This window comes from Emys orbicularis, chromosome 2 (genome assembly GCF_028017835.1).
Source record: "Emys orbicularis isolate rEmyOrb1 chromosome 2, rEmyOrb1.hap1, whole genome shotgun sequence".
Lineage (NCBI taxonomy): Eukaryota > Metazoa > Chordata > Testudines > Emydidae > Emys > Emys orbicularis.
Window position 1 is genome coordinate 183,740,315 of NC_088684.1, and position 24,090 is coordinate 183,764,404.

At 40.9% G+C, this 24,090-nt stretch overlaps 1 protein-coding gene across 1 annotated transcript in view; it reads left to right on the forward strand.

Moving 5' to 3' along the window:
* Positions 1-24,090, forward strand: part of EPB41L4B (erythrocyte membrane protein band 4.1 like 4B) — a 263,118-nt gene that overhangs the window by 73,910 nt on the left and 165,118 nt on the right. Inside the window, 1 exon segment of the mRNA XM_065399132.1 lies at positions 12,166-12,270. Within this exon segment, the coding sequence (XP_065255204.1) occupies positions 12,166-12,270 (105 nt within the window).

Here is a 24,090-nt window from a genome sequence, read left to right on the forward strand (position 1 = left end):
ATTTCTCCTATGCCCTCAAGCTCCCAGTATTTAGTTATTCATTCCTAAGCCATGATAAGTTAAAAGAGAGGCTTGACTCCTTTGTTCCAGGGGCTCGGTCCTGTTGTTGCTTTTCAGAAAGAGGTGAACATCATTTCCCCATCCTGATGATGGAAGAACTCCTGAGCACTGCTGGGGTATGCTGCTGGGAAGCTTTGATATGCAGCAAACAACAACGCTTATTTTGCCCAGCATCTTCCTTCATTCCCTTTCCTGAAGCTCAACTGGTGATACCTGATGGGATTCTTCCATTCCCCACCCCTTCAGTCATAAAGACCGCATCATCTAAGCACTGGCACTCTTGAAGTAGGATCCAAGGAGTTTATTTTGGGGGGCCGTTATTTGAGGGTGTACTTCCTGAGAGTAGTTCCTCTTCCTAATTTGTAACTCTTAACTTTTTACAGTAGCCTCTTTAGCACAGGAAATAGTAGTTTCCTATCAGTTGTTCAATGCATACCTTTTATTTTAGGGGGTGGGGGGGGGGGGCAGAGGGTAGTAGGAAGTATTACCTTTGTTAAAATTGGGTTAAATCAGGTGAAATATTATAGAAGTAATTTTGGTCTTTTAGGGTAAAACTTATTTTCAGTATTTTAACTAAAATTTTGCTGGTTTTACTTTTTTCTAATTTTCGGTAAAAACTTTTTTAAAAAAAAACTTCTCAAATAAGCTAAAATTGATTCTTTTCTCACTCAGACATGTTGATGTGCATCATCAGTTGCATTTTCAGTGCGTGTTCAGGAATGTTGCTGCTTCTGTGTTCTCCTTCAAATTTAAACACTATTTACACGAAACAGCAGGTGCTTAAAAAGCCCCTTTATTAGTGTTGTGACAGAGTTGGAGTCTTAATGGCCATTTGAAGACCTTTTATTTGTAAACTGGCTGAATGGCAGCACTGAAAATTTGAGATACTGGCCAACTGCTGAGAAAATGATACAATATCTTCAGAGCCCAAGGTAGATTACAGTTAACCACATGGTTGGGGACATGGTCTATTAAAAAGAAAACCTTTATTTTTCCAGGCTTAACCCTTGGCTTTGAAACATGAGGAATGAGGTTTGTACAAAGCAAAACTTATTTTGTTTAATCATATTGCAGCCTTTACATCAGGGGTTTTCAAACTGGGGCTCGTGACCCTTAAAGGGGTCACAAGATGGCTGCATGGGGGTTGCAAGCTGTCAGCTCCGTGGGGCTGACAGCCCTGAGCTCCCATTAGATTAAATTAACCCCACCATTTTTAATTTATAAGGGTGGTCACACTCAGAGGCTTGCTGTATGAAAGGGGTCACCAATACAAAAAGTTTGAAAACCACTGTTTTACATATTTTAATGAACCAGATTATTGGGGAAAAATTGGGCCACAGGTCACCCTGGGAGGGGCAAGGACCTAGATCTCTCTCTAGGCCGTAGAGGGCAGTCTGCCAGAGTGACCAGGATTAAAGAGCACATAGGATCAGGAACTGCAATTAGCAGACGTGGGACTTTTGTGTGTGACACACAAATTGGAAGCTTCAGAGGGAAGACCAGGCACTAGTAGTGGTCAGAAAGATCCAGGGACTACCAGAGAATGGAGTAGAAACCCATATAGCATAATAAAGCTTAGGATAAGAGGCTGGCCTACAGCAGGGCTTGGAAGGGGAGAAGCAGTGGGGATAGAATATCAGAGCTGGAGCAGGGCCAGACCTGTGGAAGAGAGGACTCCTTCTGGAGGGAGGTGGACTTAGAGGTAGTTTGGATACTTGACCTAACACTTCTTGGATTGCTTCTATGGGAATAGTTTGGAAATTCTCTACCTCCCCATTCAAAGACTTCTGCCAAGGTTATTTGCGCTCTTTCTTTTTTGTCAGCGATAACAGAGAATATTCCCTTGTTAACCCACCAAAAACTAGAGTCAGTAGAGCCTACTGCTTGAAGTGCCTACCGTGTGTGCCTTAAAGCTCATAGTAGTGCACGCTGCTAAATATTTTAAAGAAGCTGATGTATCACAATACACTCATTTGCATCCTGCATTATGGGCTGTGATGATATACTTCCCTTTCAGGACAAGAAACCATTTCTATCCTTCCTACTCCATTGCCACAAAACTTTTCCTATTGGTATTTAATGTGTTAATTGGAACGTTTTGTTGGCAAAACTAGATATGTGCTGAATTGTCATCAACCCCTTCTGTCTCTCCCCTTCCTCCCCCACATTCGGGTCTTCCTTTGTTTCAGAATGAGGGATATTTCATGTTTCACTTTTTTTGCCTTTGTCAGGTTTGTCTTGCACAAGTTCAGGTAGTTTTGAAGTCCTTGTCAAAGCCTAATTTATAACGCTGCGATCTGAAATCTCCAGTACGATGCAATAGCTCTCCTTCATTCTGATTGAGCTTGTAGAACATGCATGGTTGCTAAATGCTACAGAGGCATTATTGTTGTTTTTTTAGCTTTGGAGCATTTTAGTTTGAGGAAAGCATACTCAAAAACTATCCTGCTTTTAAGCAGTCTTTTTTTCTTTGAAGAAAGCAGTCTCGTAGAATATTGCCACTATCTATTTCCTGTACCGTGGCCATTTCGTCTCCAATGTACTTAAAACAGCACCTCTAGTTTTAGTTGTACATAATTTTTGTCTGTCCCTTTCCCATTGGCTGATTCTTTTAATGCCTTTTATTAACTACTGGATAGCACCTACATCAGCTCCCTGCTCAGTCTGTTTAGGTTAAGGCATCCGATGTAAATTGTCTGTTTTGGGTATTGATTTGTCCTGTTATTCTTGCTGAATAGGAGACATAGTATTCTACCAAAAAGTTCTTCCGAAGTTGTCGTATTTAGAGAATTTCATCCTTTCTACATCAGGTCTTAGCAGTGAACTATGAAGAATTCATCAAATTTAACTGGGATAAAAAATGTTCACTAATTAGAGTTTTAGCCCAATTTTAACTACAGATATTGGCCATATAGCAAGCTGGTGAAAATTACTTTAGCTACTTTGACTTTGAGGGAGGTATCCCAATTTACATCAGCTGAGTACTAAAATTTCAGAAACTATATGAGCTTTTTTTCCACTTCGATTATATAATGAAGATGTTGGTTAGAAAGGTAGGGATTAGGGGTTAAACTACAACTAAACTTTATTAAACTCACAAATTAAATAGTGCACTGTTGCAAATTAACACAAAAAGGGGTGTTTAAGGGAGTGATGACCAGCAGCCCCGCTTTCTGCCTTCATTACCTGTAGCTTGTCCAAGGTCCAGTTTGTCATTCCCCTCACTCTTGTCAACCCCAAATCAGTGTCCAAGTGCAGTAGAAAAATAGTAGAGATTCCTTGATACCCTCTTGTGAACAATGTTCCTTCTCCAATCTGCCACTTTCCGTCATTGCCTTTGTAGGGACTTCCCCTGGTGGGCTAACAATCCAACCTCAATCTGTGGCCTCTAAACACCCCTTTTGAGTTGGATGCATTTGTCCCAGAGGATAAAAGAAAAGTGCTGACAGAACTGTATTCTTGATGGCTCCCCAGGATTTGTCAAGGGAATTATCCTTCCCAGCAATGGAATGGGGCCTTGGGTGAAATTCCAGGGGGTCTAATACACCTCTACCCCGATATAACGCGACCCGATATAACACGAATTCGGATATAACGTGGCAAAGCAGCACTCTGGGCGGGCGGGGCTGCGCACTCTGGTGGATCAAAGCAAGTTCGATATAATGCGGTTTCATCTATAACATGGTAAGATTTTTTGGCTCCCGAGAACAGTGTTATATCGAGGTAGAGGTGTATTAGGGTTTTTCCCCAAAATCATTGCCCTTTAAAAGAAAAAAAAGAGCCTAGTTAAGGAAAAGCAGAGTTCTGCATAATGCAAAAATATTATTATTAATAGTGCTTGAATGTGGGATGGGAGCTCTTGATTTTAAGAAACTGAATAAGATTAAAAAACACCAGAAACTGCATCCTCAAGTCTGGAACCCTACATGAGTTAATTGAATGAGATTAGGATCTTCCAGAAAGCAAATGATAATCTGTCCAAGTTTTACAAATACCCCCAAGCCCAAAATAACCTCCCAATTAAAAGTGCCAACATATACCCTAGTAAAGTATTCACCATTCCTATAGAAAGAGACTTTTTATTTCCAAAAAAACCCACTGCTAGCTGCACAGATAGATATGTGCTAGACTTTGTTAGTAATGAATCTTCAACGTTGGTTATTTCAGCAGTTATCAGGGAAGGTCCCCTCTACCCAAAAATACGGCAGGGAAAAATGTTGAATAAGTCAGAAAAGGAAGACTACTGGAAATCAGGAAAACAGAGAGAGTGAGCTCCCCAAGGGGACACAGGTCCAGGGCACTCATCTAACCATGTATCATGATCCCCAAAAAGAAAAGGGGAAGGGTGACAATGGACTTAATTTTCCTCAACAAGCATCAGATTCAAGGTGGAGATTCTAAAATAAGGTTCAGATACTCTGCTTCCTTCCCAACTGAAGAAGAGCTCTGTGTAGCATGAAATCTTGTACCTTCTACCAAAAGAAGTTGGTCCAATAAAAGATACTTAGGGTTACTATATTTAAACCTTAAAAAAGGAGGACACTCCACGGGGCCCTGGCCCCGCCCCTTCCCCGCACCCGGCCCCGCCCCTTCCCCAAAGTCTCCGCCCCCTCCCCTGAGCGCCCCGCATTCCCCCTCCTCCCTCCCAGCCATGCGAAGCTGCCTGAGCGCTACCGGCTTCACGGTTTGCCGGGCAGCCCCCAGATCTCCAGACCCTGTGCCCCCGGCCGGGCGCTTCCCCAGCACAGCCGGAGCCTGGGAGGGGAAGCGCCTGGCTGGGGGCGCAGGGTCTGGAGGTCTGGGGGCTGCCCGGCAAACCGTGAAGCCGGTAGCGCTCAGGCAGCTCCGCTCTTCAGCTGCACAGAGCTGAGGTGTCTGGGGGGAGCAGCAGCAGCCTCCGCCGCGGAGGAATCTGCCTGCTGCTCACAGCCTGCCGGAGCCAAGGTAAGCAGGGGACTGGAGGGGGGGGGGGGGAGTATTTTCCCGGACATGTTCGGCTTTTTGGCAATTCCCCCCGGACGGGGATTTGAGTACCAAAAAGCCGGACATGTCCGGGAAAAAACGGACGTATGGTAACCCTAAAGATACTCCCTCACCAACCTTGTCTCTTGGATGAAAATTCTCAGCGCATTGAGAGTATCAAGTAAAAAGGATACTCCTCATTCTGCTTCTATTAACTATACGCAAATAACAAATAGCAGAACGAGTACTTGTCTTGAAGCCAGAGGACCATGATAGTCTCAGCTTTTTAACTGACCTTAATAAGATTCTGTAGTTCCCAACACAAGTTCAGATTCCTAACCTAGGAGGCAAGTATCGTACCTTTGTCATATCACACAGTGCAGTGTTGAGAGAATGAGTGATGTAGACATGGTCAAAGTTAAGGTGGCACTTTTATACAACACATCCTGAAAACACAGATGGAGATTAGATTAATTCATAATGAAGGATCTGAAAGTAAATGCTAAGTAGTTTTTTTAACTTGCATTTTTTGTTATAAAAATAGTCTGTACAATCTATCGGCTGGGAATCTTGCAAGGTATATGGGGAGAGGGTGATATTGTTGGTGAAAGATGCAAACAGGCATGTTAGCAAAAGAGAGGAAAAAAACAGAATAAAATGTAGCCACTATTAAACTCACATTAATATGTTAAAAATTAACAAAAGCCAAATAGTAGTTGCGTCGTCTTGTTAAACAGTAGATTAAATATCCTCTCTTCCACTTGAAAGAAAAGTCATTTGAACAAATCAGAAGAGCAGGCAAGCTGTCTGTCAGCAGAATATCTGAAGGCTCAAGTCACAAAAAAATTGAACTACGAAATGTTGTTCAGCCACAAAAAGGAATTACAATCTATGATCCCAAAAACTGCAAATGAATTACACAGATTTTACTTTACACACCTGATTAGGGCATAGATTTCAATTATCTGGTATCCTTTTGTAGCAGGACTAGATTTGCCAGTGTTCATGAACACCAAAATAGATGAGACAGAAAAGTCTATTTCCTGCGATAGAATAAGAGGCAATTATCTTTGGAAGTATGGTGTCAATGTGGAGTTTTATTGACTCTTCTGTGATCATCTTGCTCCAGTATTTATAATGGTATTTGCAGAGGCTGAGGAGAGAGGTACACTTAAATAGGGCTGTAATTTCCCTAACACCAAAAAGACCAGTGGCCCTTAGCTGTGTGCAAGATGCTATTGCATCTCTCTTGTAAATGTTGACATTAAAATATATGCCAAGATATGGTACTCAGAATGGACAGTGATGTCTATATTTACATAACTTTTATAGAAACTTGGCCACCAATAGTGTTTCATGTGTTTGTATAGAGCAGGGGTCGGCAACGTTCGGCACGCGGCTCGCCAGGGTAAGCACCCTGGCAGGCCAGGCCAGTTTATTTACCTGCTGACGCGGCAGGTTCGGCCGATCGCGGCCCCCACTCACCGCGGTTCGCCGTCCCGGGCCAATGGGGGCGGCGGGAAGCGGCGCGGGCCGAGGGATGTGCTGGCCGCGGCTTCCCGCTGCCCCCATTGGCCCGGGACGGCAAACCTGCCGCGTCAGCAGGTAAATAAACTGGCCCGGCCCGCCAGGGTGCTTACCCTGGCGAGCCGCGTGCCAAACGTTGCCGACCCCTGGTATAGAGCCTGTCAAAGTGGGACAATGATCCTGGCTGAGGCTCTTGGCACCACCATAATACCTGGGACTGGGGTGAGGTGGGGCGTTGAAAGACCCAAAAGCTTGCACAATCCACCTACTAGATTTAAGATGTCCTATCATTGCCTTGTCTGAGGATACAAAAAAGGTGTTTCTACAGTGCTTCTCTATTAAAAATGCTGGATAGCTATAATTTTTGCCCAGAATTTGTAAAACACTTCGGATTCCTTGTTTTTATTCTAGCTGCTTCTGTTCTGTCCAAAGAGATAATTCTTTAATCCTTTTGAATCTAAACAAGGTGAATTGTCGCTGCTCCTTATTCTTTTTGGCTTGGGAGCGGTTGTTGGCAGTAGCATTTAGGAAACATCAGGATGGTAGGGGAGTGATAATGCTTAGTATAAGGACAATGTTCCACTTAGTCGCGTCCAATCCAGGGAGTTCTGGAAGACTTATGATTAAAAATTGCTCTCTCTAAGATTTTCAGAGTACGAAGTAAAGTAGGATAAGTGTGAAGTACTTATTTGTTTAAATATTTCCTTAATCTGTGGTTGTAGTACCTGAGGTTGCCAGGCTGATCTTGGGGCAAAGAGAGGGGAAGGTAGACGAGAATGACCGTGGAACGTAACATTATCCTTGATGCCAGTTCCACTCTCCTGCCTATTGCAGATGTGCTTTCATGTTGATGGATGGAACAGTGGGCAGCTCCTTGAAACACCTTTGTCCTCAGTTGAGGCCTGAGAATGCTCCAACTTCAGTTCTCTAGCACTCCAAGGAATCTTCCAGCAGAAAGTGGGAAGAGACAACTTAATAATTTTATCTCTGAAGTAAAAATTAGTAGAAAAAAAGATTTTAAAGAAATCTTTCCAACTTTCCTTATACATCAGGAAGGAGCACAAGTACCCTCCTCCCCTAGTAGGTTATTTTTAAGGCAGATAGACATTTTGAAAAGAGCATGGATAGATGTAGGAATCAAAGTGCTGGGAGATATTTATAAGATGCTCCCATTCAAAAACCTACAAAACAAATGTACTTTGGTGCAAGAACACTGAGAGAGATACATGCTACTGTCTGTCAAATATTTGAAAAAGCATCAACATCTTACAAGCAGAACAATTTATGCTAAAGACATCACCCATGTCAACCTATTCATCCTTGAAAGTGAGATGGGAGATAGAATCTTTTTTTATTTCCATCAACAGGTCTCAGAAATTGTATACTTTCGTAGGATATTCTGCCAGTTTTTCCTCCCTAACCATTCTGCTATGTTGATAATATTATTACACAGTTAATTTGACATGTCCAAAACACTACAAAATTCACTTTTGGAGCGCTAGTGTAGACCAGCCCTTATCAGCACTCATGTTTTTTTTTTTTTTTTTATTACCCTACCCCATCTACTTTCTTTTTCCCTCATTACCATGGAGTGCCAGGAGACGGTACAAGTAAAACCAATGTTCTAGCTTTGGGAGCTGATAGCAGGTTTTTTTCCCTCTTTCCCCCTACCCCCACCCACTCAGACAGGTGGAGAAGCTCGCTGAGGGATGGATCCTCCTGAAGGAGAGAAGAGACAGATAGGGGACTCATAACTTGGACAGCTCTTCTCACATTTGGAAAACGGGAGGAGGATGTTGTTCTACGTACTTTAAGAAAGATTTGGAGCCCCAGCAACACCCCAGTAAAACTGGTTGGGAAATGATTTCATGAAAATTTCAAAATAGTTTTTCTTAAATGGGCCCATTTTCCATTAAATTTTCAGCAGTATTTTAAATTGAATATTTTTTTGAAAATTTTTCATTGACTGAAATCCCAGTTTACAGTAAGAAAATGCGGTTTTGGGTAAATAAAGGATTTTAAAACTATTTTAATAATTTCCATAACAAACATCACAGAAAATTTTGATAATGTGGACAATTTAAAAAAAGAATGTATTGTTAAAGACCCTTTTCCTACAAAAAAACATGTATGGAAAATTTTCTACCCACTCTACGCCCCAGCTCCTTCTGCTGTTCCCTCTTCATATTCTCCATCAGGCAGCGAAGGGATAGGAGAAAGGACAGTACTGTCTCTACTGTTAGAGGGTGGGGAGCTGCACTCTCCCATCTTCCCATTGCTGAAATGCCTGGAAGAAAGTCTCCCCCCCCCCCCCCCCCCATGCTACCCAGAGTGCCAGCACAAATTTTTTATCTGAAGGTTCAAATAATTAGGAAATAACATTTATTAACATTTAAAGGCTGTCGTCTACTACAAGTTACATATGTATATTGCATTTTACAACAATTGAGTAAATGACAATGCTACTTCTTCCATGTGACTCACTTCATATTTGTGGTGAACATGTGTGCAGTGGAACAGTGTGTGCTCCTGGCCCAGGCTGGTAGTGACGGAACAGGCTAGTGTCTGTTTGACAGGTGTCTGCTTCATAATTGGCATGCTTACTGACAGTCTATGCATAAGCAAGCTCTCAAGAATTGAATGGTCATGGAAAACTGACTTAAACTGTTGGATTCCTATTACCTGTGTTGTATCTGCTGTCTCTGCTCAGGTGGAGCGAATACTTCATTCTAGTGTGCTTTTGATTTGGCATCTTTCACAAGCATTAGTTTCACTAAACATTTAAAACAACAACAAATCCATCTTTAGAATACATTCCTTGCTTATTTGACTCTAGTCTAGAATGTTATTAAATACTGCACCTTCAAAACAGTGACGTGGATGCGTACTGTTTCTAAGCAACATTATATCTTAGGAGGTGATCATCTCAGATGTTTGCAATAAGGTTGTTGAATTTTGTGATTAATAAAGCATGTCTTTCTATAAATCATCTTGTGCCTCCCCCGAAACAAGTAAAACAATATCCTAAGATGTCACTTTCTCACTTCTGTTAAGTAGCGGAGATCAGATGGATGTTTCTGAAAACATAGAAAAATTCAAATTGCAGTGCTTTCAGTTTGTCAGTTATGTTATTTGAGGCTTAAATAGAACTTGCCACCTACACCAGAGCTGTTTGACCTCTTCAAGAAAGCTAGTGGAGGTGGAAATTATTTCATTCCTTTCTTTATGGTTAGAGAAGAGAATTTCTAAGTATTGTAAGATAACAGCTTGGAATCTTTTCTTTTTTATAAGAATTTTTTTTTATGATGTGGTTACAATGCTCTCTTATATGTGGAAGATCAGATTAATTGAAAACTTAAAGGTCAAATTCTAGTCCAATTGAAATCAGAGTTTTTTTCTGGGAAAGGGAGCTAAATGAAAATGCCTAACATGTTTTAGAGATCAGGTTTCTGACCTCTTAACATAGATTTAAAAAAAATAAAAAAATTCAGAGGCAGTAGTAGACATGCTCCTACTCTTAAGATGTCCTTATATAATGGCCATAAGAAGCTAAAGATAAAGCAGTTGCCCATATCCTGGCATATATCTTGTGCTGAATGGGATCTGTCGAAAGTGCCATTCCTCCTTCCCCACTGAAGATCACTTGTAAGAGACTCAGAGCCTGACGTGTTGTTACACCTCTGTTCAAGAGAGAGCAGAAACAAATGTATTCATTATGTAACTGTTTATATGCAGCGCCCAACTTTTGCAGTTCTGTGTGTCGTATTTAACAGTCAACCTAGGCTCTGTATACTTTACATTCATTAGAACAGTATTTGATACTATTGCACATTTTACAAACTGCCCATGCAAATAGTACAGCTGCTCCCTTCAGTAACACAGTCATTGAACAGTAATCTAACAATGAAACTGCCATAGATCCATACTACTGACTTGTTCCTTTCCTGACATATATGGAAAAAGGTGGGCTTTTCAGTATATTGTATTTGGAAGGTTAAAAAATGGCTTGAATGGACCACAAAGCAGGAGAGTAAATTCCATAGCTGAGGACCCCTTGTGGAAAATGCCTGGTTAGCAGCTTTTTTTCTTAAAAAAAAACAAAACAAAACACGAGAGCTCTTGTTTGAGCCCCTTTCCTGACCAACTTCAACTTTAGCAATATCGCAGAGAAAGAGAGAAGTTTAGGCATATTACTTAGTAAACCAATAGAATGATGATAAAATTAATTTAATAGTTTAAATGTATTGCCTCATGGTAGAATTTACCTCAAGTCTTTATAATAAAGTTGTATATGTATCTGTTTCACAACATTTTGGGTGGTTTTAATCTAAATTAAGTCAAGTGGACCAAGATAATATTGTAATAAGTGCCTTTATAAATGTGTGTAACCATAATAATGGGCTTACTATTGAATGTGCACTCAAAATGGTAACCTCCTTGCATGCATGACTAAGTAGGTTACTTCTATCCATCCGCGTATACAAATCACATGCAGTAATATGAATGCAACGTAAGTGTGCAGTTGTGGGCATTAGGACTTTAAATCTGAAAATCAGGTGCACCGTGTCTAGGGAATTGGTCTACATCTCATTGTGACATGATGCTGCTCCTTACCTAAAAAAAACAAGGCTCCAGTTCAGTTGCATGTTGTGTTGGGTTATTTTCTTCTAAAGAAAATCTTTCCAAATATTTGAAAAAATATATTCTCAACTCTAAGCAACAAAGTTGGCATTTCAAATTGGTTTGTTTCTGTGCTTTTCCTTCCACCCATTCCCACAATCTCCACACCTTAGTTTTCTTCCAGTGTTTGAACTTGACAGCAGCACTGATGACTTAAATTCATGAGTTACCCTTTGAACAAGTGGACAAGCATACAGGTACAGCACAGGAGTAGTGACAGTGCAAGCTTCCTTACCAACATCCTGCCTGTGAATCAGCCCTAACCTGGGCTGAGGGTAGTTTAGTTTTCATTCCCACACATTCCTATAAGGGTGCCAAATTAGTAAAACTTGTGGGTTTTGTTTTGTTTTGTGTAAAGGCCATAAATGCTGTTCAACAATTAGCAGCATTATTTAAAGACCCTATCAAATGCCATTATCTTTCCTTGTAGTACTCTTAACTAGTCAAGTTGTCTTAAATTTATTTTGCTGCCTGAATGGTGCAATGGCAGTTCATAATTGCAGTTGACATCAGGCAGCTGCCAACAGACTTCAGACGATTACTGAAGCAGACATTTAATAGAGAATTTGGTTTCCTGGGGTTTAAAATGCTGGCTCCATATTGCAAGGCATTAGCAATGAAATTATTTTCCTTTTGCTTCTGTAGCTACTTGTAGAAAACTTCTTAAAGTTGAACTGGGCACAAAATGTTTTGACACTAAACTAAATAGTAAATTTATTGCACATCTTGGTGATTTGTCAGTGTTAGATACCATCATGATAAACACCTAAGAAATACCTTATTCATTGGAGGAAATAAAAGCACTTTCAGCTGAATTGTTTAACATCTAAGCAGTGTACTTCTCATGCAGTTTTTAAAATGAATTGTCTTTGTACATTCTCCCTCCCCCACCAAACCCTTTTTAAAAAATCTTTTGTTTTTCCTTTTGAATTACAGAAAAATGCAAAAGGGCTGGATTTGTTTGACCAGATTGTCTATCATTTGGACCTCGTGGAAACTGATTACTTTGGCCTGCAGTTCATGGATGCCTCCCAGGTTACAGTATGTACGATGTTTCTTTCATGTTTGCAATAGTTTATGATGCCAATTACAAATGTATAATTGGTGGAAATGGTAGAGAAATAAATGAATAAAATGTTGAAATAACTAGAGAGGTGATGGTCAACAATTCTTACAAATAGGGCCAGACATTTGGAGTGAGGTATGTGTCATTTCATGTTGTTAATTGTATGCGTACAATTTAGGCCCTTATGGCCAGTTTGGTGCTGATTGTGTGTGGGAGAAGGGGAATTCGTGTTTGGTAGGTCCATGATACTGAAACTGGTTTAAAAAAACCCCTTGATCTCAGTATAATCTGCAGTAAATCAGGGGTCCTGATAACCCCTGCTGCCAGAGTTGCAGATTGTGTTGTTTCTTTAGCATGATGGAGAAATAGCAAGTTAGATTACAATCTTGTATTTGTGGTACTCATGATGCAAAATTCTCACCCCCATCCCAGGACTCATAGGTCTGCAGTAAAAATTAGCTATTTAAATAAAACAACCTCACCCATTTTACAAATAGGTGAAACTGCAGGAAAATAGTATTTAAAAAGTCTAATTTCCTGTGGCAAAAATACACTAAACTATTTGTTGCTTTTTGCTATAGGCATGTCCACCTTATTCTCTGTAATTTTGCTACCATTGCTGGCCATTTGAGTGGCAAATAAGATTTTAATGGCTTGGAAGGTAAACTGCTGCAACTGAGTTCTCTGAAATAAGTAAATATTTTCCATAGCACACAGGAGGAAAAGATGCAGTAAGATGCCATTAAGGTAGAACAATGGGGTCATATGAGAGAAAATATTGGTGTATACAGTAAAGTGTAGTTTCTGAATTTTCCTTTTCAGAATTCTCAGTTTCATTACATAGTGAACAGAAGATGCAATGGTTTAGAAAAAAATAGTGTCAGAAGATGATTACATTTGAGCAGTGTGTTACTTAGCCAAAGTATCTCAGATCACCAACATACAATGATAAACCAGTACATGTACTAAAACAGGATGACATGGAAAAAGAATCTTGCATGTTGTAAGTGAAGACCTATTTGAAATGGGGGAAAAAAATCTGGTCTTATTTATAAGAGAACTTACTTTCTCTTAGATTTGTTTGTATTTTATTAAATTGTATGTACTGATCTCCAGAAAACACAACTATCAGCTGACAACAGTTTCAAACACTGACTTTTCCCTTGTTGCAATAGTTGCTCACATTTGCTTATTTTGATATGGAATATTTTTTTTAAAATAAACTGGTTATTAGGTCACAGCTGTTGGAGACTTGTGTGTTCATTATAAGAAAAAAATCTTAGAAAATTAGCAAAAACTGGATTCTAGATTGACTTTTGGTTTATATTTCCATCAAAAGCACTGAGTCTAAATCAGTGCCTGCTTTTCTCTGCTTGTAAATAGAGCTACTTGAAAATCAGGAAAATAATTTTATAAAATTTCTGAATTGTCTCATGTTTGCTGGTTTTGAAATGGTCCCATTTTTCCATATTTGCATAATTTTTCAGATTTTTTAAATTTAAATGGTTTTCAAAATGGTTATAGAAAGTTGTCATTTTACCTAATATAGTTTTTTTTCCCCCATGGAGAACTAGGTTTTCAGTAAACAAAAAAATGTGTTAATGATTTCAATTTGAAGTGTATTAAAACATTGTGTAGATAAACAAAATTTGGATGATATCAAAATTTAGTAATTTTTTGTTTGAGAAAAGGCCATTTTTCAATGGAAAGCTTCTTGCCTGAAAACTTTGGATCAGTTCTACAGGAATCTATGTAAATATTTTTTTTAAAAAAGCCACCTCTCAGTGGCTTGAACCCAATCTTCAAATTAAATGAAAAATTATCCTTTGACCATGCAGACTTTATTTTCCTCCTACTTTCTCCAGAGTCTCTTCTCTGTTAGTTTCTTCATCTGTTCCCTACTTTACCTACATCTATAGCTTTCATGTATAATCCCAAATAATTTCCATTCTGTGTTTCACCTGCCACTGGGTGAGAAAGCATATAGGCTAGGCCCACCCAGAGCCGGCTCCAGGCACCAGCTTGGCAAGCAGGTGCTTGGGGCGGCCACTCCGGAGAGGGGCAGCAGGTACAGCTATTAGGTGGCAATTCGGCGGACGGTCCCTCACTCCCGCTCGGAGCGAAGGACCTTCCGCCGAATTGCCGCAGCAGATCGCGATCGTGGCTTTTTTTGGGGGGGGGGGGGGGCTGCTTGGGGCGGCCAAAACCCTGGAGCCGGCCCTGGAGCCGGCCCTGGGCCTATCTGTCTGGGAGCATGCTCTCCTCTGCCACAGACACAACTGGCTGCCTTTTGCCCCTATAGAGTACACATTGCCCAATTTGCCCTAAGCCTGGACATTTGTGTAATATGAGTTCACTGTGCTCCATCATAGCACAGCTGGCAGGAGGATGTAGCTGCAGTTTATGGAGGCACACAGCACAGCAGGGGAAGGAAAGGGTCCAAGCAACAGGAACAGAATTTCAAAGAAAAGCTACCTTTTGGGTCTTGAAGCAGCTCAGGATGGTCACCAAATTGCTAAGAGTAGTGTGTATGTGTGTTTAGAAATTCCTTTGCAGAGGCTCTGTAACTTGCTATAATGTAATCCCTGAAGAAGGAGATGGTAAGATAGAAGGTCAACAGTTTGAGTGGAACTCAGGGAGCATTTAACAGCTAGTGGGGAGGCTTGGAAAACCAGGCACTAGTTTCAGGGTCTTGGCAGTTCATAGTCCCCACTGACAAGAGGGATATCAGATTCAGGATCTGCAGCTAGAGTGTGGGCCTAAACTATGCCCATCCCCAACAAGCCAAGAGTATGTGGGACCTAAGGTTTGGGTCCAATACAGGAGCCTGGTGAGTGTCCAGCAGAGAAAGCTCATCCAGGGTTGTAACTCCATCTCATGTGCTGACATGAGCCTGCAACTGCTAGTAGGAACCCCTCTTAGACACTCTGACCATTAACACCCAGTCTCTTTTCCTTTACTTCAGCAGCCAGGTAGCAACATCATCATGGTTCTCATTTGCTTGCAGGTGACATAACCTCACTCCAATCACTCTAACTTGATCTTTTGATTTATCCACCACATTTAATTTCCAGATACTTTCCATTAGCGTACAGCATGTGATCTTGGTACTCTATTTCACTGATCAGCTGCAGAGTTTTATTTAGCAAAGGCTACGTTATTACCCTTCTACCACCTACCATTTCCCAATCCTCGCCTCAGTTCCTGTTCCCTTTTTCTGGCTTCTAGCCTTAACCCTCCTTCTTGTTGCTTGCTCATGCCAGCTTGCTTTACTTTGAGTGTAATTTGAGCCTTCATCTCTCAAGAAGCATTGACTGTGTGCACCGCTGCATCTGTGTGGAGCCTGCCCACAGAGTCAGTTGCAGGATTGGAGGTTTGAGATTGTAAACTCTTTGAGGCTAAGACTTTTGACTATATCTCAAGTGGCAAGCAACTTTAAGCCAGCTCAGAAAGCTCCTATCACAGCTCCTGATCAGTCAGGAGAACAGAACAGAATGTGGTGCTCTAAGAACAGCAACACCACCGGCGCAGTTTGCTTGCGCAGTTCCAGAACTTTGGCTGGGACCAGAAACCTCAGTGTCTGTCTTGTAAAACCGGAGAGTCTGGCCAACAGGTGCTGCTGACAGCTATGATTTAATTATTTTAACTATTGTTATTAGAATACTGCTGACCTAAATAAATGTTATTTTTGGCAGAATAGCCATTTATGCATTTTATTTACCTATCCAGCCTTTTTTATCTTAAGCCATTTTAAGGAATAAGATCATTTGCAGCATAGTTCATAAAATTAGAGCAGGAAACCCTTAAACAAATCTGTTAAATTGACTTGGCATCACTTTATGCCAATACAGTTTGGAAAAATCCATATAAATAAATATCTTACTTTTAATAAATACATTGGAATTGTATGCACTTAGTTTATTCCAAAGCAAGGCTTTGTCCCATGATCTTCACTTCCAGATTCTAGCCCTAGAAGTGGAAATAAATATATTTAAACAAGAAAAAACAAAAAATCCTCTACTACCCTATGGGAAAATTTGATGGTAGAGGAAGGTGATGGTTTGTGAGATAAAATATCCTTTAGAAAGTTTAAAGTTTTCTATCTCCAGAAATAAATCTCTACTTCATAACTTGCAGGCTGATCATGACAGTTTCAAAATAAAACTAAATTATATTCTAGTCGTATTCTGATGACTTTGTGCTATATGTTATTCCTACAGAACTCAGTGACAGAACTCCCAAGACGTGGTCCTTTATATCTATTTCAGTTGTAGTCCAACTGAAATACTTGTACCTCACATATTCAAAGAAGAGTCTAACAACTAAGTTCTATAGTATTCTAAAACTCCCCAAGTCTTTTCCTCTCTCTTTCTGAATAAAAAGCAATATGCTACTCTCTGTAATTGTTCTTGTTTGTGAGAGGAAAAAGCAATGGGTAGAAATTGAAGAAACTGTCAGTGTTATCTTTCGTGAGTTTTCTGTTGCTCAGCTAACCCCAAATAAGAATAAATGCCAAATAACTACTGCATCTCCAAAGCAAAGAAATTGAGCCTTAGATTAATGCAAATTCCTGCTACAATAGGAAATGTATGAACTGATTTGCACAAAATATTAAGCTAACAGTTTGAGTGTTTGAAAATGTGAGGGTGGGTTTTTTCCCCTTTTAATTCTCAATTCTTGTTTTTTATTGAGCCTAGAAGTGGAAGTAGCAAAACTTACAAGACACTATTAGCTACTAGGAGGTCCCAATTGGAAGTCAGTAGTTGATTGTGTGGAATATACAGTCTATAGTGGTTTAGATAAATTGATAGGTATCCAAATCAAACTTATTTGAGGTCCACCTGTTACTAATCTTGACCCACCTTTTGTTGAGGTCTATAATTTTCTTACTGGTTGTTCCCAAACACTCTTTTTCTGTTGTTGCCAACTGTTTTTGTGAGGTGTAACATTCTTTTTCTCTGGAAGCTGGGAGGACTACAGTCCCATACCTTGTCTGAAAAGTGTCCTATGTGTGCTGGCAAAACACTTATGCCCTTGTTTGCTTCCATTTCTTATCATGTATCCAAACAGAAGCAGTATTAGTATTTGATTAGTGTGGCGTTTAGTGTGATTTATTCTGTAATTTTTCTTCTGTTCCCAAAAGTAACTCATGGGATAAGAGGAAGGTGCTCTCATGGATTGGTAACTGTTTAAAGGATAGGAAACAGAGTAGGTATAAATGGTTAGTTTTCAGAGTGGAGAGAGGTAAATAGTGGTGTCTCCCAGGGGTCTGTTCTGGGACCAGTTTTATTCATATTCATAAATGATCTGGAAAAAGGGGTCAACAGTGAGGTGGCAAAATTTGCAGATGATACAAAATTACTAAAGATAGTTAAGACCCAGGCACACTGCGAAGAGCTACAAAAGGATCTCTCAAAACTGGGTGACTGGGCAAAATGGCAGATGAAATTTAATGTTGATAAATGCAAAGTAATGCGCATTGAAAAGCATAATCCCAGCTATACATATAAAATGGAGTCTAAATTAGCTATTACCACTCAAGAAAGATCTTGGAGTCATTGTGGATAGTTCTCTGAAAACATCCACTCAATGTGTATCGGCAGTCAAAAAAGCGAACAGAATGTTGGGAATCGTTAAGAAAGGGATAGATTATAGGACAGAAAATATCATGTTGCCTCTATATAAAACCATGGTACGCCCACATCCTGAATACTGTGTGCAGATGTGGTCACCCCATCTAAAAAAAGATATATTGGAATTGGAAAAAGTTCAGAAAAGAGCAACAAAAATGATTAGGGGTATGGAATGGCTTCTGTATGAGGAGAGATTAATAAGACTGGGACTTTTCAGCTTGGAAAAGACATGATTGAGGTCTATAAAATCATGACTGGTGTAGAGAAAGTAGATAAGTAAGTGTTGTTTACTACTTCTCATAACACAAGAACGAGGGGTCACCAAATGAAATTACTAGGCAGCAAGTTTAAAACAAAGAAAAGGAAGTATTTCTTCACACAGTGCACAGTTAACCTGCGGAATTCCTTGCCGGAGGATGTTGTGAAGCCAAGACCATAACAGGGTTCAAAAAAAGAACTAGATAAATTCATGGAGGATAGGTCCATCAGTGGCTATTAGCCAGGATGGGCAGGAATGGTGTCCCTAGCCTCTGTTTGCCAGAATCTGGGAATGAGCGACAGGGGATGGATCACTTGATGATTACCTGTTCTGTTCATTCCTTCTGGGGCACCTGGCACTGGCCACTGTCGGCAGACAGGATACTGGGCTAGAAAGGCCTTTTGTCTGACCCAGTAGGGCCATTCTTATGTTCTTATATTATATGTTTTTCTTTCATTTGTTTAATTTAAAGGACAGGGATATGTGGGAGCAGGAGATGAGATTAAATGTACTAAAATATCAATTTGGTCCCTTTTATTCCTCTTCCTGAGAAATCCTCTAACTTCCTGTTGTTATTGACAGTCCTAGACTGATGTTTAATTCATTCACTGCAAGGTATTTACTGGGAGGGGCAACGAGATGGGCTGGGTGGCCTCATTGGAAATGTGCTAAAATAAACTCAAAAAAGCAATTGTTTATTTTACTTTTTAAGGTGTAAAAAGTAAGAAAAGGGCAATTCTAAGGATCAGAGAATACATTAGACACTATCACATACAACACAAAATCTATAACGACAACAACGAAGCATCAATAACCAAGTGCTTCATTGACTGAAACCAGGGAATTTGCATCTATGTGGAAGGTGCACCAAAGTAGGTGACAGCCCAGTTATCTCCACCTGGCTCAACTAGGAGTAACTAGAGATACACACAAAAGGCAGGAATATTCAACCAAAGGGACTTCTGCACACTGGAGTTTGGGGGCCACCATGGGCAGGAAAGGCCAGCTACTTACTGCCCTTATTCTCTGTCCACAGCATATGCTATAGATAAAGTCAGGGCCTGATCCAATACCCACTGAAGTCCATTGTAACCTTTTCATTTATTTTAATGGGTCTTGGGTCAGGGCCTTGAAATGTTGTGCACATATGGAAATTTGTGAAGAATGTGGAATGACAGGTCTGCACCTTCCTTGGTGTGCAAATCCACTCCATTCCCTGTTCCAGGCCACGTGGGCCAGTGTGAGCTCAGACTCCAAGATAAATACTGAGTGGTTAAAAGATGATCATAATGATTCAAAAGGAAGGACCAGTCTCTTCAGACTTTCCTTTTACAGGGTATCTTGTTTTTCCCTAAAGCTTGCCAGTTTGCTCAATCCATACAGTAACTTGAATTTGAATAAGTTAAATGGTAATGAAAAAAGTGTTTTTAATCAGTAAGGGTTCCTTTTCATGTTTCAAACATTCAGAGTTTTATGGTATTGCTTTTATACTTCCTTTTAAACTGCCAAATGTTTGAGAGATGGTGAGTGAGTAGCAACTCAAAGCAGTTGTTAGGCCAACTAGGGTGTTTCCTGCAAGTATAACGCCCCAGCTAGTGCTGAATGCTATAAATAGGGATATTTGGAGCACAGTCGGAGACCACCTTAAATATATTAAATTTTAGGAGGGATGGAGTAGAAAACTGGTAAATATTTTGATAATACAACAGATTCAGTTGCTGACTCTGCTATAGACTTACTGCTTCACATTGGGCAAATTACTTAATCTGTCTGTGACTAAATTCCCCATTTATAAAAAGATCAGAGTAATATTTCTTTTCACCCACTTTTTGTCTGTCTGTGTGTTGTAAGCTCTTTGGGGCAAGACCTGTCCCTAACTATGTGAATGTGTGGCATGCAGCACAGTGGGGCCCCAATCTCCGTTGAGACCTCTCAGTGCTATTGTAATACAAATAATAAATGTCTCCTTATCCTCAGTGCTGAGGCCAATTGCAATGGTGATATAGACACCCATCCGCTAAAAACTAGACTGAGGTAATTGGCTGTCTTCATGTAGCTACAACTCATGTGTCTCATGAATAACTACTTTCAGTTATACCTGCCTAGGGCTGGATTTTACCAGTGAACTATACATGAAAGGCTTCAACACATTAAAAATTCCCAGAGTTGTTCTAGTCCATAGTCGTCTTTAATCTTTTAGAAGGAATATGGGCTGTTTACCTGAAGGGCTTATAATAATACCATAGTACAATCTTGAGAGGTGGTGGAGAAGCAGGCTCTTAACTTCTGAGGACCTATGACTGAGAAATTCTCTTCCCCCATACTACTACACACTTTTAAATACACAAACAAAAGTACCCGTCATGGTTAGGCTCTAGACTCTCTTACGTGAGGTGTGCACTGCTGGAAATTTTTCAGTCTCTTCCCACTCTGGGATTTAATCAGGCATGTTGCCTATTTATTGTAAATTGTTTAGCTTATTTTTGTGAAGATGCCAGAAGCCTTCAGGCATGGATGCCTAGAAATTAAAGGTTGTTATTTATTACTGAAGTTGATCTGGAGTGGCATCAGCCAGTCACCAGCAGAGCAGCTGTACAACAAAAAAAATCTAACGAGGTTTGTGCTACACTGGGCAAATTGTTGTGCACAGTTTTCTTTTCCTCTTGAGATGTGGAGTAACTGCAGGAGGAGTAAGAGGAGGAAGACTATCCGTGTCACACAGTTCTTCAATGTGGCTTTCCAGGCTCAGATTCAGCTTGCAGCAGCATGCTTTAGGGGAAGCTATATTTTATGGACAAAACTCCCTTTAACCCTTTAATTCTGCTAAGCAGAAACTTGTGACTCAAACTTACACCAGTGAAGCTCTATCATTTTGTGACAGTGTTGGACTCACCACCGCAGCGCCTCCCACTGGCACGTCTGGGAATTAGCTCTGTCCTCTACAGGGCGCCCTCTGCCAGTGGTGTCCCGTCCCTCATCCGCTCCCCTGTTGGTGTCCGGACCCGCGTTGCTCCCTGCTCGGCGGCATCCTCTTCAGGACACTTCCCTCCGGCAGTGCCCTCTGCTCTGGTCTCACCCCCTTCCGGGGGTCTGGTGTTATCAGCAGTCCTCCATCTGCACCTGTTCTAGTGGCTGGCTGCAGCCTTAAAGTCTAGCTCCTTTGTCACGGGCCAACCACAGCCTGTATCAGGCCACGCTCCTCCTTGGCCAAGTGTAGTACAAGGGGGAATGGAGGGACCCAGGCCCACCTGCTACTCTGGGTCCCGACCCAGGGACCCTCTAGCGGCAGCCTCCCTGCCCTCCTTCTCTCCCCTTGTCAGACTTTGTCCCTGGGCCGCTTCCCCTTCGGCCCTGTGCACCCGCTTGGCCCTTTGTAGCAAGGCCCGCAGCCTGGGGTTTTCCTTGGCTGGAGCTCCCCAGCACTGCTCTGTCCAAGGTGCTGGTCTCCAGAGACAGACCTTCCCCCATGAAAGTCTGGGACAGACTGCCTGCGCCTCTCCTAGGCAGCCTTTACATAGGGCCTAGCCTAGCCCTGATTGGCTCTCAGTAGGCCCTTCTCTAATTGGCTGCCGGCCTGCGCAGTGGCTCTGGCCTACTCTAGCCCCCTCTCTCATGGGGGTGGGGCAGCCGCCCCACCACACATTTAGATAAGATATTAGCATGTGATGCATATTAAAGAAATTCCACATGAATAGCTAGACCCCCCCCCTTTTTTTTAAACTGTTTTCAATGTAAAATATTTAGGTGTTATATGAGAATGACAGAAGTATAAGTGTATGTTGCTTTCAAGTTTGGGGTTTATATTGTAATTTTGTAATTGTGATTCATTCCTGTATTTTAATGGTGAACAACACTCACAGCACTTTGGTTAGCATTTTTATATGAAATATTATAGAATAATAACCTTAGATGGCATAACAATTAATAAAATAAGTATAAGATTCATATGTTTGTTTTAGTGCTCATGCCCAAAGATGTCTGAATGCTTAAGTAACACTTTTTGAATAAAAAAGCAGACCTTAAAATAATCCTTAGAAAACACACTCTAAGAGATGTGTAGAAAAGATGTATTATGGAGAGACAGTACCCTTTTTGCTAGTTAAGGTTTTAATCAGCTTCTCTTTAAAAAAAAAAAAAAAAACAATTTATTTTAGTCCTTCTTATAACTCTTGCTTGGAAAAATTACCAAGAATATAAACAAGAATTTTTCTGCAACTTTTGAAGAAAATTGAATTAAATGGTTCAGGACGTACAGGTTATTAGAAGAAAAAGTTACCCTGATCTGAAAGATCAACTTTGTTTCCTTGTCTTCTCCTTGCTAAGGAACAGCTTTTTATGAGCTTTTCAAACTCTCCATGCTGTTAAATCTCCTGGAAAGCAGGTACACTGGCTTCCTTTGAAGCAAATACATTCAAATTAAGTAAAGCTTTTAACAGTTTGTGTTGTAGATAGTTTATGGCCAAGTGATTTCAATGGGAGTTATGGACCTAATAATCCTGCTTCCTGAGATCTTTCTGCCTTTAATTTCAGAGGGCACCAGATCTGGCAGTATATGTTTTTGTTAGTCTGTTGGCTGACTTCTAGTTAGGAAGAAAATCAGGGTCTTTCTGTAAGTGACCAATAACTGACATCTTCAGCTCAAGTGCAAGAAGCCTCCTGTTTTTCAGATTTCCAGAACAGTGGTTCCCAAACTTGATTGGTTTAAAAAATTGATGTTTGAAGTATCACATGCTCCATTTTGTGCACATTTATTTTAGGCCATGTAAGCTTAACTTGAGTATTTATGAACTCCTAGTAAAATAAACTTTGGATTTGGCTGGTGGAGATCTTACTGTGGGAAATTAGAAGAGCAGAGAGTTTGGCTGGGGGAGTCTAGGTGGGAGGTTTAGAGCTGGTCAGGGATTTTTCAATTAAATGTTTTTTGTTTGGAAAACACCAATTTGTAAAACCCCAAACTTTTTGCAGGCACATACCAGTTTCAATAAAACTTTTTGTGGGAACTGTTTCTCAGGTTTAGGATGGTATTTCTGTTCAAAACCAAAGAAGTACCCACCCTTGAATAGCTTGATGGTCAGGGTGCTCCCCTGGGAGGTGGGAGACCCAGGTTCAAGTCCTTAGTCTGCCTGATTCAGAGTAGGGACTTAAAGCTGGGTCTCCCACATCCCAGAGAGTTGCCCTAGCAAACATGCTATTGGCTAGTCTGGGGTAAGTGAGAGTGTCAGTCAGTGTCTCTCTCTCACAAAGAAACAAAACAAAAAATTTGGAATGTCTCAGTTTTGTCCTGTTGCAAAATGGGGGGGGAAATTTGATATCAGTTTCCCAAGGTGGGAAAACTATTTCCTGCCTTTCTCTAATGAGATTGGACTGAGGGTGGCTGGAGTGCAGGTGGTGTGTATGTGTTGAGGGTGAAGGGAAGGGGGCCTGAGTGAGGGTGGAGGGTTGGGGAGTCTTGGCTGGAAGTGGGGGCTTTACCTGGGCATCAGGCAGGTTCAGCTCCAGCTCACTGTTGTTCCAAGGCTTCAGGTTGCCAATTTCCTCTGAGTCAGAGAGAGGTGCCAATCCCACAGCAGTCCCTAGCCTCACTGGAGAAACTTTCCCACTTGTGTCCTCCTGCCCTTGTCTCACAACTCCTCCCCGTGGGATAAGGGATTCACTACCCTTCTTCTTGGGGCTGGGGTGTGATTCCTCTTGTTATGCTCATACAAAGCACACGGGATCTTTATAGAGGGAGGCAAATACACAGCATTTATTGAAAATACAACAGTTAGCATATGCCACACACACACACACACACACACACACACACACACACACACACACACACACACACACGTCCTGCAGTGATGTTTATAGTTACCAGTCTGTTGTAGCTCGAGTCAATCTAATGGCCAGTTAGATTGAGC